This window comes from Corvus hawaiiensis, chromosome 2 (assembly GCF_020740725.1).
Source record: "Corvus hawaiiensis isolate bCorHaw1 chromosome 2, bCorHaw1.pri.cur, whole genome shotgun sequence".
In the NCBI taxonomy this organism is placed as follows: Eukaryota; Metazoa; Chordata; class Aves; order Passeriformes; family Corvidae; genus Corvus; species Corvus hawaiiensis.
The window spans coordinates 60,009,210-60,024,375 of NC_063214.1; the positions used below are offsets into that span (position 1 = coordinate 60,009,210).

At 42.3% G+C, this 15,166-nt stretch overlaps 1 protein-coding gene across 1 annotated transcript in view; it reads right to left on the reverse strand.

The window, feature by feature from the left end:
* COG3 (component of oligomeric golgi complex 3) overlaps positions 1-13,752 on the reverse strand; it is a 31,210-nt gene extending 17,458 nt beyond the window's left edge. Inside the window, exons 1-12 of the mRNA XM_048295326.1 lie at positions 13,550-13,752; positions 11,522-11,668; positions 10,943-11,004; positions 9,136-9,301; positions 8,288-8,362; positions 8,074-8,166; positions 7,663-7,788; positions 4,822-4,902; positions 4,572-4,615; positions 4,241-4,367; positions 3,658-3,749; positions 1,079-1,218 (exon numbers count right to left, since the gene is read on the reverse strand). Coding sequence (XP_048151283.1) covers positions 1,079-1,218; positions 3,658-3,749; positions 4,241-4,367; positions 4,572-4,615; positions 4,822-4,902; positions 7,663-7,788; positions 8,074-8,166; positions 8,288-8,362; positions 9,136-9,301; positions 10,943-11,004; positions 11,522-11,668; positions 13,550-13,717 — 1,321 coding nt within the window. The 5' untranslated portion in view covers positions 13,718-13,752. The remainder of the gene's footprint in view (positions 1-1,078; positions 1,219-3,657; positions 3,750-4,240; positions 4,368-4,571; positions 4,616-4,821; positions 4,903-7,662; positions 7,789-8,073; positions 8,167-8,287; positions 8,363-9,135; positions 9,302-10,942; positions 11,005-11,521; positions 11,669-13,549) is intronic.
* Between the last annotated feature and the right edge of the window lie 1,414 nt (positions 13,753-15,166).

The window sequence follows — 15,166 nt, forward strand, 5'->3', positions numbered from 1 at the left end:
AAACAAGGAATTACTGAACTCCATGCTGCAGTTGCTTTGGCTCCCCAGATTTTCATCAGAACATGAAAATGCAACCTTACACTGATGTCATCATATGCCTTGTTAGAATTAAGTGTTCTATTTCAGACCTGGGTACATTAAGTGGAATTTTGGTGGGAACAACAAAGCAAGGTGGCTTTGGTTCTATCACAGCCAATACCCGTGGTGCGACTGTTGGGAGTTGATAAAAACAGATGAAACAAAGCAGCTCACATCCAACTTAAGAATTATTGTATCAGCCCGAATTTAAGTAGTAGGAAGACACTTCTTATGATAAGCCAAAAGATTAAGTCAGCAAGTTTTTGCTCATTCCCAACAGTGTTACAATTACAGTTCCAGGAAAGTGAACAATTCTTCATGATTACTGGCACAGCTTCAGCGACAAAGAGCTACACTGGATGATACACCAGCTACCAAGTATGATCTCTGTTTATTGCCTGGTGCAATAAAGACTGTGAAAGGATTCCATTATGCACTGGTCATACTAAGGAAATGAGACACCAGGTCAGCTTACTCCTATGAGACTTTGAGCTCTGCATACTTACAAAATTCCAAAATCTACACTGCTACTTAACTCCTTTGCTGAAGTTACAATTTCTAGACTGGGAAACACAATATTAAGGAGAATTGAAAAAAAAAATCAGTTTGCATTCCTTTGTTTTCTCATCATTATGCAGAAAGCTCTACATGGGTGATGCAGTAGCAGGGCCAAGTAAAGCAATTCACTCATTTGAAAAGGTGATTTAAATCAATCCTTGTGCATGCATATGCACTGGGCAGATGCTTGCTTGCATTTGTACGATCTGGAGAAAACAAGACTAACATCAGTACATTACTTTAACTGAAGCTAGGCACAGACCCATAAATACAGACCTTCACTATAAATGAAAAAGCATAATTAATTTTACACAAACATGTCAAAGATGAGTTTAAGATCCACTAGAATGAAAGAAGCATCTAGAGTTTTTGACTATGCAATTAAATAATTTTATCAGTTAAGAAGACACTTAAAAACAATCATCTTCCATCTATGAGTTACCATTGTTCTGTACATGATCCTCAAGCATCTCATTTTTGAGAATCCCACAGAGTTCAGAAAGCGTCTCTAAGTGAATGACATGGATGATCATTGGTCTCAGGACATCATACAATGAAAGACACAACTTCTCCAAGAGTTCACTATGAAGGAAAAATAAAACAAAGCAAATACTTTCAAGATCCCCCAAAAGCAGAAGAAAATTTTGTCACAAACATAGATTATTTTGTGACAAAGATTTTTGAAAGGAGGGTGAGAAAACAAGTGCCATAGAAGACTTTAGACAAGACTGTTTAAAACACAAATCCATTACTCCTACAAAGTGGGAAAACTTTTCCTTTTAAAAGATGCGGTATACCAACTGCTTAAAAATGGTGTTTCTGTTTTTAACTCATTTTACAATACAATTTAAAAAACCCAAATAAACAAATAAAAAACCTACACACACCAACCAGCAACTCAACCTGTCACAAAGGGAAGATGCTGCAAACTGGTTTATTTCCCTTCTGTGTAAAAAAATGCTCCTGCTGAGCTCAGAATCATAACCCCAATTTTCTCCCAAGAAAAGGCTCATCTGATTCCAAGAACTCAGCAGTGTATTAGAACCAGGAGCACACAAAGAGGGATGCAGGAGGAGAAGCTTGGTAATGTTTTCTGTAACAGCTACCAACATCTCAGAGCACACTCTCCAATCTAACTGAAGTTATGAGATCAATGCAGTGAGACACCAGAAATCCCACTTCAATTTATTTTTTTCTTTCATGTTCAGAGTGATACGTATCTTGGTTAAGACACCAAAAGCACTCACTCTAGACATTTTTGCCATTCTCAATGCTCCCTTCACTAATCACAGATTAGGCACTAATACTATTGCCAGTAGCTGAAAATTCAATTCCCCAGTTAGATTTGGAAATATAAACATCAACAACACTGAAGTAATCACAGTGTGATAAAGATATTGTGTTTACTGCACTATTTTTTTTCTGATTCACAAAGAATGTCTGTCAATAGGACAAGGACATTTCAGTTCCTCAGCGAGGGAACAAAAATGCTCATGAAAGAATACTCAGAACATTTTGAATGCCTCTTCCTTTGCATCCTATAGCACTATAAGCAGTTTGGTAAAACAGTAACTCTCCAAGTCAAAAGCAGAAACAAAAGAGAAAGTTTCACCAGCCTCATTATTAAATACAACACCCAATCTCAGATCTCTGCTCTTGGATAGAATTTTGGTAAACTCTTTTATCTGTACATAGACACCTGTCTGTAATGTCTTCAGAGCACCTCAGCACTGCAGAAAAGAAAATGGAGCTATGTATTATGCTAAGAGAAACCTAATAAAGTAGATACTATTTGAAACATTTTTCTTAAAATATTTTATTTAAATGTAGGCAAAAAAAAAAGGGAAGCAAGTTCTCAGGAAATGAGGTAAACTACATTCCATCAAAATTCAAAAAAAAATCAGAAGTCTATTCTCATTCTTGGTGTGAATAGCACTAGTGACAAAATTTCTGGCTGAACAACATTTTACACTGATTCCAATTTGGGATGTTTACTCTCAGGATTGGGACTGGGATAGCTAAATTGATTCTTAAACAAATTTAGTTAGGTCACCTCAAATTCTGAGCATGCCCCACAAGAGGCCACAATTTCTCAGAAAAGGCTGGAACTACTCTGGCACTGTGGCTTATCTCTAGTGAGGCTTTATGCAGGTTTGGTGTTCCTTTAGCTTTGAAGGATGTGGAGGGTAGTGGGCAGTCTTTTTTTCAGGTTACACACTTGTTCAACTCAAGCTGCCCTCTATTTAAGACACTCCAACTCTCAAAAACAGTGTCTCAACTATATTAACAGGAATATGCTTTAGTTAGGAACTTTATAGCAAGGGAACATGACCTACCCAAATTTCAAAACTAAATATCAATACTAAAACACGTCAGAAAACTGGAGAAGGGGCATAATTTATTCAATTGTTTTACTATTACAAGTCTGTTGTAAAAAACTTTACAATACTTTTACAATACAATTACTGTGTGAAGTAACAACCTGTCCCTCTTTTAGGTCTAGGCAGAGGAGATAAGAGACACTGTTTTTGTCAGGCATCCACTACCCTGCCTCCTGTTCAGCCCAAACACAGGCAACATGCAATTATTCCTTGACAGTAAGGGCACCTCATTAAATCCTCCAGGAAAAATAGCTGGAGTTCATCAGCCTTATTTCAGACAGAAGCAAATGGAAGCACTTGTGCAACAGGCTGTGCAAAAGAGGCTGTACAAAAACAGCTGAGACCTATAGACTTCTATAGCTATTCCAAAGTACCTGAGTATCTTTATCTCTTTCAGACTGTCTACAGAGCATTTGCAAAGATTTTTTATGGAGAATGGGAGCTATCGGCTTTGCTTGAAGAAAAAGGAAACATAAGAACATGAAATTCTGATGCTTAAAGTGATTAAGTTGGTTTTTTATCATGCTAGTTCTTACCAAACCACTTGAACACAGCCCTATTTGCCATATAATATAATCTGCTACATCACAACACACTGAATACAACATGCAGTAAAACAAAACCAGCATGTACCACCTACTCCAGTTTTGGTGTTGGTTTTGTGAAGAACTCATTGTAAAGCTGGTGTTCGTCCTGGCATACATGGACCATAAAGGCACAACCACTTCGTACCTGCATTCACAGAAATACAAATACTTGGTTTTTAAATTCTTTTCCTTCCATCAGTATCACAAGTGATATTACAGGTATTACTACTATACATTACGTGTGATGTTGTGATTATTACTGCTATGATCAAACTGAAGCTTTGTAAAATGCAAAATTAATGAGATGAACTCTAAGACCATGGACTGAAAAGATGTTACCAGCCAAATAAAAGCTCATTGTACAACTTCTGTCCCTTTTTTGTTTCTGAAATTTAAATAACCGCATTTTATGCTTCTTTATCCTTCCCCCTTTGTGAGGTTTGTAACAGGGTGGAGTTTTTACAGAAACAAAACACGTATGGCTTGAAAATATTAATAGAATGTTAACAATTCAAACCCACAGACAACAGTAACAATTCTGCATGTGAATGACTGAATTAAGTACGTTCATTTTACCTGGGGGGGAGGGGATTAAAACATAACAAAACCCACACAACACATGACTACTTTACCTACCAGAGCACAATGATCTCTGTTATTCTGACTGGTTAACTCTGTAACGGTGCTAGCGATACTTGGACCAAGCAAAAGCTCCCGCTGGTCGAGGTAACATTGATGGATTTCATTGAGAACTTGCTGATACCTAGCCAAGGAATTAGAACTGTAACTGTGTCTGAAGATCATTTTCTGGCACACATAAAATGCATTTAATACCCTCTTTAGTTCTACGTAATTTCAATTTTTAAAACTTTCTTTTAAACAAATAATGTGTTTAACAGTACTTAAACAAAAGTAAATATTTTCAAAACTTAAAACTGTTGAAGATAAATTATGTAGACATACTCACTCTGGCATTTTTTCAGATCTTTGCTCTACTTGTTCAATAAGAGTCTACTCAAAAAAAAGAGAAAAAAGTATTATCAGTAAATTACTTTTCTGTAATAATTGGAAAATAATTTGTAGTTTTTTCCACTGATACAAAATGCAATCTTTAGACATTCACACTTGCACAATATGCAATCCTTGCATTCACACTAATAAATTCAAGCCTCATTTTCATAACTTCCTTTTTAAAAGTTAGTTACCAGCCTACTTACTCTGACTTTGGGAGCAGCTGCTCTGAATTTCACATAAAACAGCGTGAAGGCATTGTCAGAATTTGGCACAGCTGAAGGATCCTGAAAGAAGAGATGAGTAATTGGTTAAAAAGCAAAATACTATATTTGGCTTCCAGTATATAATGGCTGAGATAATTAGGCTCTAAAAGAGGCTATTGGTTCTTTATGCTTATGCTTCCAGTGGAACAGCTCTTTGCCACTTCCCACCAAGAAAGGCATGCTGGTTTCAGAATTCTAAAGTCAGATGGAAGAACAAAACCCAACCCAAAAGTTTCATCCAACAGCCTACACAGAAAAAGGAACGTTTTCAGTAATTATGACATTCCCCATTAGAGACAACAATTTTCTCTGGACCTGCCAGAGTAGTACTGATTGTTAGTCCTTAACGTGTAGTACTAAAATAGAACAGATTTCCCTTTTATCTGCCAGTCCCCAGGAAAGAGAAGTTAAGTTTCAGCTCGTATTCAAGCTCCAACCAGAATATCAAGTCTTGAGGCAGCTCCCCAGCCCAGACGGGCAGACAGCTTCAAATTCTGGCACTAACAAAGCAAAGCAGAGCCCAAATTTACACACCAAACTTTCTTCCCCTTATCCCTACTGATGAAAGAGAGAAGAGATAGCCTTCTTTAGAAACATGATGGGAACAGGAAACTCCACCATACCCCACCTCCTACTTTCATCCCTGTGAGCAACCTGATCATCCTTCTACAAACAGAGATCAAAACCTCCGCTCACATGTGTGTATCATCAAAGAACATCCAGATCTCTGTCCCTTTCCAGTTCTGACAGTCTTGTTCTGTTGCAATAGGAAAACTCAACACTTGATCACAACTAAAAAACACTGGTCCAGTACTGCACTTCTAGCAGAAGGAGCCATTCGATGTTTCAAAGTATACAAAATATCCACAAAATGCCCATGTAGATGGGAAGGAAAAGGTAATCTAACTCCTAAAAGGTGTATCCTTCCTGACTTAAAACTGCTAAGCAGCAATTCAAATCCAGAAATTAGGTTACACCCTTCTTTCTGTAGACATGTTTATTATCATAGATGTTCAATTTTGTTTAAATTCAGCTCAGTCAGGGCAATCCACGGGCATCAAACCAAGCTACGATACCTTTTTTTTAAAATAAAACCTGGTTTTGTATCAAACACGAAGAATGTTCAATGCCACTTAACCAAGATCTTCACTCCAGGAGTACCCTTTCACAAGTTTCCATGAACATTGCCTAAAATTCCCTTCTTTCAGGTGTGCCAGTTCCCAATTCTAGCACCTTTCAGTTTCACTGGTTATCCCTCAGGACACCAAGTTTGCCTGTAATAGAACTGAGCACAAGGTATACAGCAATTATTTGGAGAAAGAATCTAAGTGCATAGAAAGAGACATTCCCTTCTCCCTTCTGCTGTGCCAAAATATTGCAGTATGAGACTATCAACATTTTAATGAGATCAAAAAACCTCCCTGCTTACATTTATGCCTAAATCTCACTGGAGCGAGTGGGAGTAAACACCTAACTCTTCCCTGGGACACTCTAGCATTGCTGTCAATATTTTAAAATCAAACAAAAAATACCGGCAAAACTAATAGGAACCTGGCACAGTTGTTATCTACAGTTGTTAGCTACATAAACCACTGCAGAATAAATGAAATATTTAGATGACCAAGAGCACTCAAGAATACTTCTTGGAATATAATACTGAAATGGTGACGGCATGAACTCAGAGTTGCACTTTACAATTACCATCCTGTAACACCCAGCTCCTGTATACTTTTTTCAAGTATTACCTGTTGAGGTGATTGAGCCAGCGATTGTGATGGCTGAGGAGCCAAGAAGCCCCGAAATAGGAGAGGCCTGCTGGTGGACCAATTCCGAGGTTTTAGAACACCCCCTAAAATCATGCTGTGAAAGGAAAAGCCTCTCCCATGAGACTTTGTGGTGCTACGCAGACTTGGCCTGTCTGAATGGCTTGTTACCCGCCGCACCCCCAGGCCTTCCCCATTGGCTCCCTTTTCCTAGTCCCGCCTTTGTACCGCCCCCGTGCCCTCGGATCACTGGTCCCTGATGCTTCCCCTGCTTCGGTACAAAAACCCTGGGACTGCTGGTCTCCCTTGACAGCAGGATGCAATAAACAAATGCCATGCGAGAGAGCCTGCCTGACTCTTTGCCTCTGGTCACGCTGAGCTATCCAGCCTGTGTGTGTGTGAGAGTCCGTGCCTTACAGCCGCGCGGGTGAAAGGAGTGCGCTTGCTGGAGTGCTGTACCGCACCCACCGCAATGATTCCTTGCCAGGGACGTTCCAGGGAAACGCAGCTACCCTTCTCGAACCCCACGCCTTGCGTTAATTACCTGCAATCTCCCTCTGTCTCCAAAGCAATCCATCTCCAGAACAAAACATCACAGTACCTCTATCTCTTTTGTGTGTACCCTCCCCATTTGGCAACACCCCAACAGCCAATTCAGAGCTCCAGTGCCCACACGGGTTCAGGAAAGCAAACTGTCTGGCCATCTGGTGTCTCTAACACAGTCCTTCAACCATCCCTGGCCTTCACTAGCTTACTGCTCACCTACTTCAATTCACTGACTTCACCTTCTTCAACTTCCACGATTTTTAAATTATTACTACTTTTAAATCTTTCGGATCACTAGGTTGCTGACATATTTGGCTGAGAATTGGACAACCTACACAAACACCATAGCACTGACCTATTTTCACAAAAAACTGCTGACACATCCCACCCTCAAAAAATAAAAAGGGAACTGTTTGATGTTATAACAGACATTTCAGAACAGGTCCACTTCCCACTTACTGATTCACCTTACCCTTTTCATTAACTGGCTTGTGAGGTTCTGTAGTGTGTTCACAGTGTATGTCTTGATAAGGTGCATAGCTTTAGAAAGGCATTGTTTAAACTTAGTCAAATATACAGGATAGTCTTTAAAATTTGGCTGAAAGAAAGAAAGAAAAAAATCCATTTTAAATAGAAACAGTCAAAAATTTGTCAAAACTTAAAATATTCATATAACTAGCTAGCTTGTACAAACTAAAAGCTGTATTTTATAAAAATTAAGCAGAATAATAAGTATATTCAACAAAAATTTCCCAAGTTTATAAAGCACCATCCTTAACTTCTTCCTGTATTTGGCAGAGAAAACTTTTTATAGGAAAAAAACCATTAACAAGCTATGAACACATGAAGGCGATTTAACTAAAATTAATACAGAATTACTTACATGTGATGAAATATATGCAATACAATCATCAAGTTTAGCCAGCATGGGAATGAATCCTTCACTGTTCACGGACAGCGTAGGGGAATTCAATTTCTTTGGAAAACAAGACAAGGCATCATTGTAAGGAACCTAAGCACATTACTGCTGGTGAGTACGTTCAAAAGACCAGTACACTTTCATTTTCTAAGACTATTAACAACGAAATCATACTTACAGTGTTGATGTTTTCCAGCTCATTAAAGTAAGAAAGCTTTTGCTGGATGTTTTCAGCCAGGTCAACAAGTTCTGACTATTAAAGAAACAATAAATAAAAGAAAATCATCAACCTAGCAAGTAGCTTAAATACATATATATATATACATGTGTTTATAATATTATTAAGCCTCCCTTTCAGCTCTCAGCACACACCATTGTCAAACAGCTCCAAGTAACTTGCAACTAATTAAGTACAACAAAAGATGCAGAATACAGCAGTGTTTGCTCTCCCTTACCAGAAACTGACATAATAGTTTCAGTAGTACTTAAGATAATATACTCTACAGGTTTGTCAGTATCCCACAGACAATGCTGCATACAAACAGCAGTGCTGCCATCAGTATTATGGAGAAATCCTGTATTTCAGGACTGGAGTCTCAAAAAGCTCTCCCTTATCCAGTCTGACTAAAAAAAACGTTTATTTGTATCACTGTTGCAGCAGTTCATGAAGAAAGAGAAAATTATCTGGGAAATAAGCTCGCAACTTTGAAGATCTTGCAGTAACCAGCTCAAAAAACTTCTGCAAGTGACATGAATTATTAATTCCAGTACAGTTTGCACTTGTCAGGCATCAGTTACAAAAGCTGCCCTCGGCTAGCTTTCCTCATTAACGCATATACTGAGACATACTGAACATTTTAATCCAGAGCCTGACACCCCAGTTGCAGGTGAAACACACCCAAAAAAATCAGGTCCAAAGCAAATGGAGGAATTGTTACCACAGCTGACGTTTTTCCAGCCCAAGAAAAATAAACCTGCATTTAAGATGTCTTAGCAGTTCCCAGTAATTCTCCTGTCAAAGATTACCTGCTCTTTCAAAAGCTGTTCACAGGCCTCATGCAGCGTTCCTGTCTTTGTGGACACAAAAAGATACTGTTTTTGCAGTGACTCCAGGTGCTGAAGGGCACTATTCACATCATTCAAGATAGCATCACACTGCTCCTGAAAGCCAGACAAGTAATCCCTCATCTGTCTAGAAAAAGAGAATCAACAGATAACAGAAGTAAAATTTCCCTTTCTGTATTTGCAAATCCAGCTGCCTGCAGGGACACTGCCACCACTTTTCTCTCTCTAGGAATAAGAGATCACTTGCATCAAGCAAGAGCGCACAACAAGCAGATGTTTCATCACCTGAGAAATAACAGAGCTGAAGGTCTGGAATAGCCACTCCATTTCCCTGACATTCCTTATAGCAAGCCTGCCTAGAAAGCAGCAGCTTGCACCACAGCTGGCCTGGAGCATGTGAATATTGGCTAAATGGGCAAACATAGAGACTACTGCAAGCAGCCAAATTCTCCCTGCCTTGCTCCCAAAAGGGCCTCTTCTATACAATTTTCAGTTTCCATTTAGAAATTACTTTTTCTCTCCTAAAGTAGCTGAAATTATCTAGAGGATTCAAAACTTACTGTGAGGATTGAAAGAGGCTTAGATGAAATACATCCTGTGTCTAATGTCACCAAATTAGTCTAAGGCTCAATGCAGACAAAACCTCTAAATGACAACTAAATGTTATGTCAAGCATTTGGCTTATCTAAAGCATCACTAAAAATTAATTACTCTTGGATGTCAGCTCAAACTTCTGAGTTCTACTTTACCACTTATGAAGCTGCAAGTGAAACAATTCCCTGTATCCATGTGCAACAGGCAAAGAACTTATTTTCCTCCTGCACCTTTGGCCTCCTGCAGACAGTTGCATATTGGCCATCCTACAAATCACTGTGCATCCATGGCACACTTGAGCACCTGTGTGCACCATTATGAACATGTCAACTGACAAAGTGCAAGCCTGCTACCGTATTTAGGTTCTTCATGGTCATATCACAGGATCAGTACGTGCCTCACCCTCTGCTTTTAGAAGTCACATGTCCTCAAATGTCAGAGCAAAAGAGGAAGAAACAGCCCAAAGAAAAGCAGAGGAAAAACAGAAGAGGGAATACAGCAGCATCTCTTTGTGGCCAAGGGCAAGTTTGTGAAGTCTCAAAACACAAGCCAGTTTCCATAAAAGTCACCAGCAGATCTAGCTAAGCCATTCAGCTGTACTTCAGACTTCCAAGGAGTAACTGTCAAAGTCAGTGGGAAGGGGTTCTTCTGAGCCCGATGGGAAAGTCAGACAAAAATAGATGAGAATGGCAAGACTCAAAACTGGAGTTGAGCAAAGTGTCAAGGAATGCAGGGAATGCAGATACAGAATCACAACCATAGTCACTGGCGAGCCAAAGGGTGAGAACAGAAATGACCACCAGCCACATCTGCTTACACAGTCTTGCCCACAGAGGATGCCATTCCAACAGCAGCAGCAATTGAAAAAGCATAGGAAAGCTCTTAGATGGCCTTTGCCTACAGCCCTGTCTCCAGGCCAAAACTAATTTCCATCTGTCTAAATATACTGGGCAGTTCAGACGGAAATCTGCATCCCCTTTAACTGCTCTGCCACCTGGGCAATGGCCTTCAATGTGGGAGTGAGGCACATGGCCTTGGAAAGCTTCAGCAGCTCCAACACATTCCCCTATTCCCCACCAGCTAAATGTGAACACGTGCTAACATTAATTGACAAGATGAAGTCCTTCAAGGGTGGAACTGCTTATAGTGAAAGGAACTGAGGAAGAACACGTACCTATACTTGGCACCTTCATCTTGATCCATCTGTGTTTGCACCTGAGCAAACCAGGAGAAGAACTAGAAGAGATTTTATGGTGAACAATATAGATATCACATGCAATCAATTTAAAAAAAAAATCAAATCTATGATCTATGAAATGAAGATGAGCTTTTGTTAAAAACAGAGCTGTTTCAGAATTCAATTATTAATCTGGGAAACAAATTCCTCACTGAATTATTCCAACTTAAATATTCCGTTCTATTCCTTCACTACGTTAAAGTGGGAAAGACTGAATTCTATCTGGCTTTATTTGCACAAGAACAAGGGTATCACATTAGAAAGTGGGGGTTCTTCCACTTTAAGAGGAACAGCACTTTACTGAACACATATTCTCACGTTAGACTCCACTCCAAATGGAAAAAGTACCTGTCACTTAAGAGCTAAGACTTCAGTGATGTTTTCCCCCCAAGTTCCCCCTTATGCATCTTGAAAATGGCCCAAAAGATTTAGCAAACCCACCAAAAGCTAAGCAAGACACACAGAAACTAATCTCTGAAGATTACTGCATCTCAGAGGTTATTCAGCATCACTTACCTGCTGTGCTGTTTCAATTCTTTCATCCTCCATCCCTAGTGCTGCAAATCCCTTCAAAAGGACATCCTCTGTGGATTCTGGCACCGCAGCTGTCAGCAGAACAGGCAGTGACTGGGACGTCAGGCTGCACAAGTCCTCAATGGGAAGCTGCTCACAAAACACCACAAACTTTGGTCAGATAACTCACTGAGAATTAGTATGTGCAGCTCACCTATAAAGCAATCCAAAGCAATATGATGAGAAAATTACAAGCATCTACTTTTGAAGAAATAAATGCAATGGACATTTTATCTATCAATATAATAAGCACAGAATCATTAAGTTTAGAAAAAAAACTCTGAGATCACCGAGTCGCACCATTACACCAACAACTACAACATCTATACATTGAGAAACATCACACAGGAACTGTCAAAATTTTTTTGCCAGATATTCAAGGAAAATTCAAGACTGCTGCCATAATTTATTCGGAAGACAAGGAATAGCTCTGCTCAACAAGAATTATTTTTTAGCCACAATTATTTTGTTTAAGCAAGAAAAACATGGAAAAAACTAACTTGAGATAAATTTTATTTAAGTATGACTTGAGACTATTAATTAGCCTATATGGAAGAAATTAATTCAAGAAAAAAAATACTGTTATATACACTTAACTAATATAATACCCTCTTTAATTACGTTATGATGGATTGTATGTTTTGTGGGAATATCAGTAGGGTAAAAACAGAAAACACTGCTTAACTACAAATTTGTATCTCTCTAGAAAACAATGTGTTTAGTAAAATATTCCCTGCCTGGTAATACTAGTCCAGCAAAGAAAGAACCATCAGGATTTCAACTATTTGAGAAAAATTACCCCATGTTGTCCAACTTCCACACACCTCTCCACCCCGCCCCCCAAAACAGGGCTGACCCTCGCAGAGGGTTTCTCTCATGTCTAACACAGAGGGAAAGGTGAGTCCATCAGAGCCCGCTACTTCAGGACAGCTGGGACATCACTGTCCCAATTCTCTGAAGAACTCAATGTCTTGGCTTTGCTGTTGTCCTCTGGCAAATACAGTACCTGCCTTGTTGCAAAGCTGGTTTAGATCCTTAAGAACATCCTCTGATAGCAGGACATCCTTCTACAATCACTTTGGATGCCTGCCAATATTTACTTTTTGCATACTGCTTACACAAAAAAAAAGAAAGCAGGAAGGATTAAATGAGACAGGTGCATTTGAGGAAGGAATTGCTTTATACTCTCCCTTTTGCAGTTCTGAGCTTTCAGATGCGGAGAGCCAACTTTGTTGATTTTATGGCACTGTATCTTTAACTACAATCCTGTTTAAATACAAACCCTCTCCTGAAGAGTGCAGTTAGGAATGCAAACATTCTGTTCCACCTCCCTTTGTAGACAAGTGAGGACTCATAAATAATCACCCTCTCAGAGTGTGGAATTTTATACAGTGGGAGTACTGTATACTTATATCACATCCTCTGTGGTGCTGACAAATTATTAAGCTTTTAACCACTATTCCTGGCTCTCTTCAGTTCATTCGAGTCTGCAAGTCGTACCAGGAAATAACACCGGCGCCAGCAGCTACGCATTGGTAAGGCTCAACTTAGGAAGACCAAAAGAATGAACTCCACGACTAAAGCTCCCAACTTTACGAGGACAAATGCTGGTGGACTGAGGGAAGCAGCGAGGGCAGGCAGAGAAAGCCCGTGAATTCCCAGGGGAAAGCTCCCACCGCTGCCTACAAACCCCTGCAAGCCAGGGCGGGCGGGCGGCACGAGGCTCCTCGGGAAGGCTGCAGGAAGAGTGAGCCCTCCCGAGGGAGGTGAAGAGGCTGGGGACGCGGCTGTGGGCGCGACCTACAACGCAAAACGCTACTGAGCCCCCTAAAGCCCGGGAGCAGCCGCGGCCCCGCAGGCCCAACCGGTCTGGGCCGTCACCCCCGACAGCCTGGCGACGTGGCACCGCGGCCGCTCCCGCCCTCGCTCCCGCCCTCCGCCCCTCCGGGCCGGGCAGCGCCGCCGCCTCACCTCGGGAGGCACCGGCAGGTTCTCGGCCGCCGCCTTCAGCTCCAGCACCGAGTCGGTCTGGCGGTCGCTGAGCGGCGCGGTGGGCTGCGGGCGGCGGTCCCAGAGACTGAGGCGGTCCCGCACGTCCCTGCCCGCGGGCGGCGGCTCCGCGGGCGGCGGCTCCAGCATGGTGCCGGCGGCGGGACGGGCGGCCGGGACGGGACGGGACGGGACGGGACGGGAGCGGCGCCGGGAGCGCGGCGGAACGCTGGGAGCGGGGCGGTGCTTCCGGGGGAGGCTCGGAGCGCGCCGCGCCGCGTCGCGTGGCAGCGGCGTCACTGGCATGGGGGAGAGAAATGCGTCACGAGGGGCGGCCGGCCGGGATGGCGCCCCCTGGTGCCTGGGAGGAGTGCCGGCGGCTGCAGCGCCCCCGCGTCCCCAGGGGATCCACAGGATCACAGACTCGCTTGGAAAAGACCTCGGATCATCGAGTCCAACCTGTGACCCAACACCACCATGTCAGCTAGACCACCACACTGAGTGCCACGTCCAGTCTTTCCTTAAACACCTCCAGGGACAGTGACTCCACCACCTCCCTGCGCAGCCCATTCCACTGTCCAGTGACCCTTTCTGAGAGGACATTTCCCCTTACGTCCAACCTGAACCTCCCCTGGTACAGCTTGAGGCTTTGTCCTCTCATCCTGGCGCTGGTTTCCAGGGAGAAGAGACCGACCCCAGCTGGCCACACCCTCCTTTCAGGCAGTTTTAGAAATGATAATGTCTACCCTGAGCCACTTTTCTCCAGGCTGAACAACCCCAGCTCCCTCAGCTGCCCCTCCTCATAGGACTTGTGCTCCAGACCCTTCACCAGATCCATTGCCCTTTCCTGGACACGTTCCAGCACCTCAATATCCTTCCCGAAGTGTGGGGTCCAGAGCTGGACATAGCACTTGAAGTGCAGCTTCACCAGTGCCAAGTACAGGGGCACAATCCCTGCCCTGCTCCTGCTGGCCACTCTATTGCTGATACAGGCCAGGATGCCATTGGCCTTCTCGGCCACCTGGGCACACTCTGGCTCATGTTCAGACACTGTTGACCAGCAGCCCCAGGTCCTTTGCTGCTGGGTCACTTTCCAGCCACTCTGCCCCTGGTAGCACTGCAGGGAGTGTTGTGGCCAAAGTGTAGGACCCACACTTGGTCTGGCTGAAGCTCCAGGCAGAGGCAGCCCCGCTGCACTCCCAGGCAGGGACCACCCCATCCACGGCTCTCGCAGGGACAGCAGTAGTCAGTCTGGAAGCTGACTCAGTCCTTCCATTCCCCAGAGCTTTCATTCCTGAGGCAGCAGAGGCCATTATCTTTGGTTTGTTTTTAGTTTTTGTGAACTTAAATCTTTTATCATTACACACTAAATCCTAACTAAAGCACATCAGAATTAAAGAGGTTGAAAAGAACTGGAGGTATTCACTGTAATAGTCTCAACTGAGGTCCTGAACTATTATTTCACTATTTTGTTGCCATTGGGGCTTAGCAGTTAATTTCAGTCCATCTTGTCCAGCTACCCCTCTCCAGCACTGGTACAGTGCAATTACTATCACTCCAAACTGGCAGATTCCTCATCCCCCTCAGAGCTAGTCCATC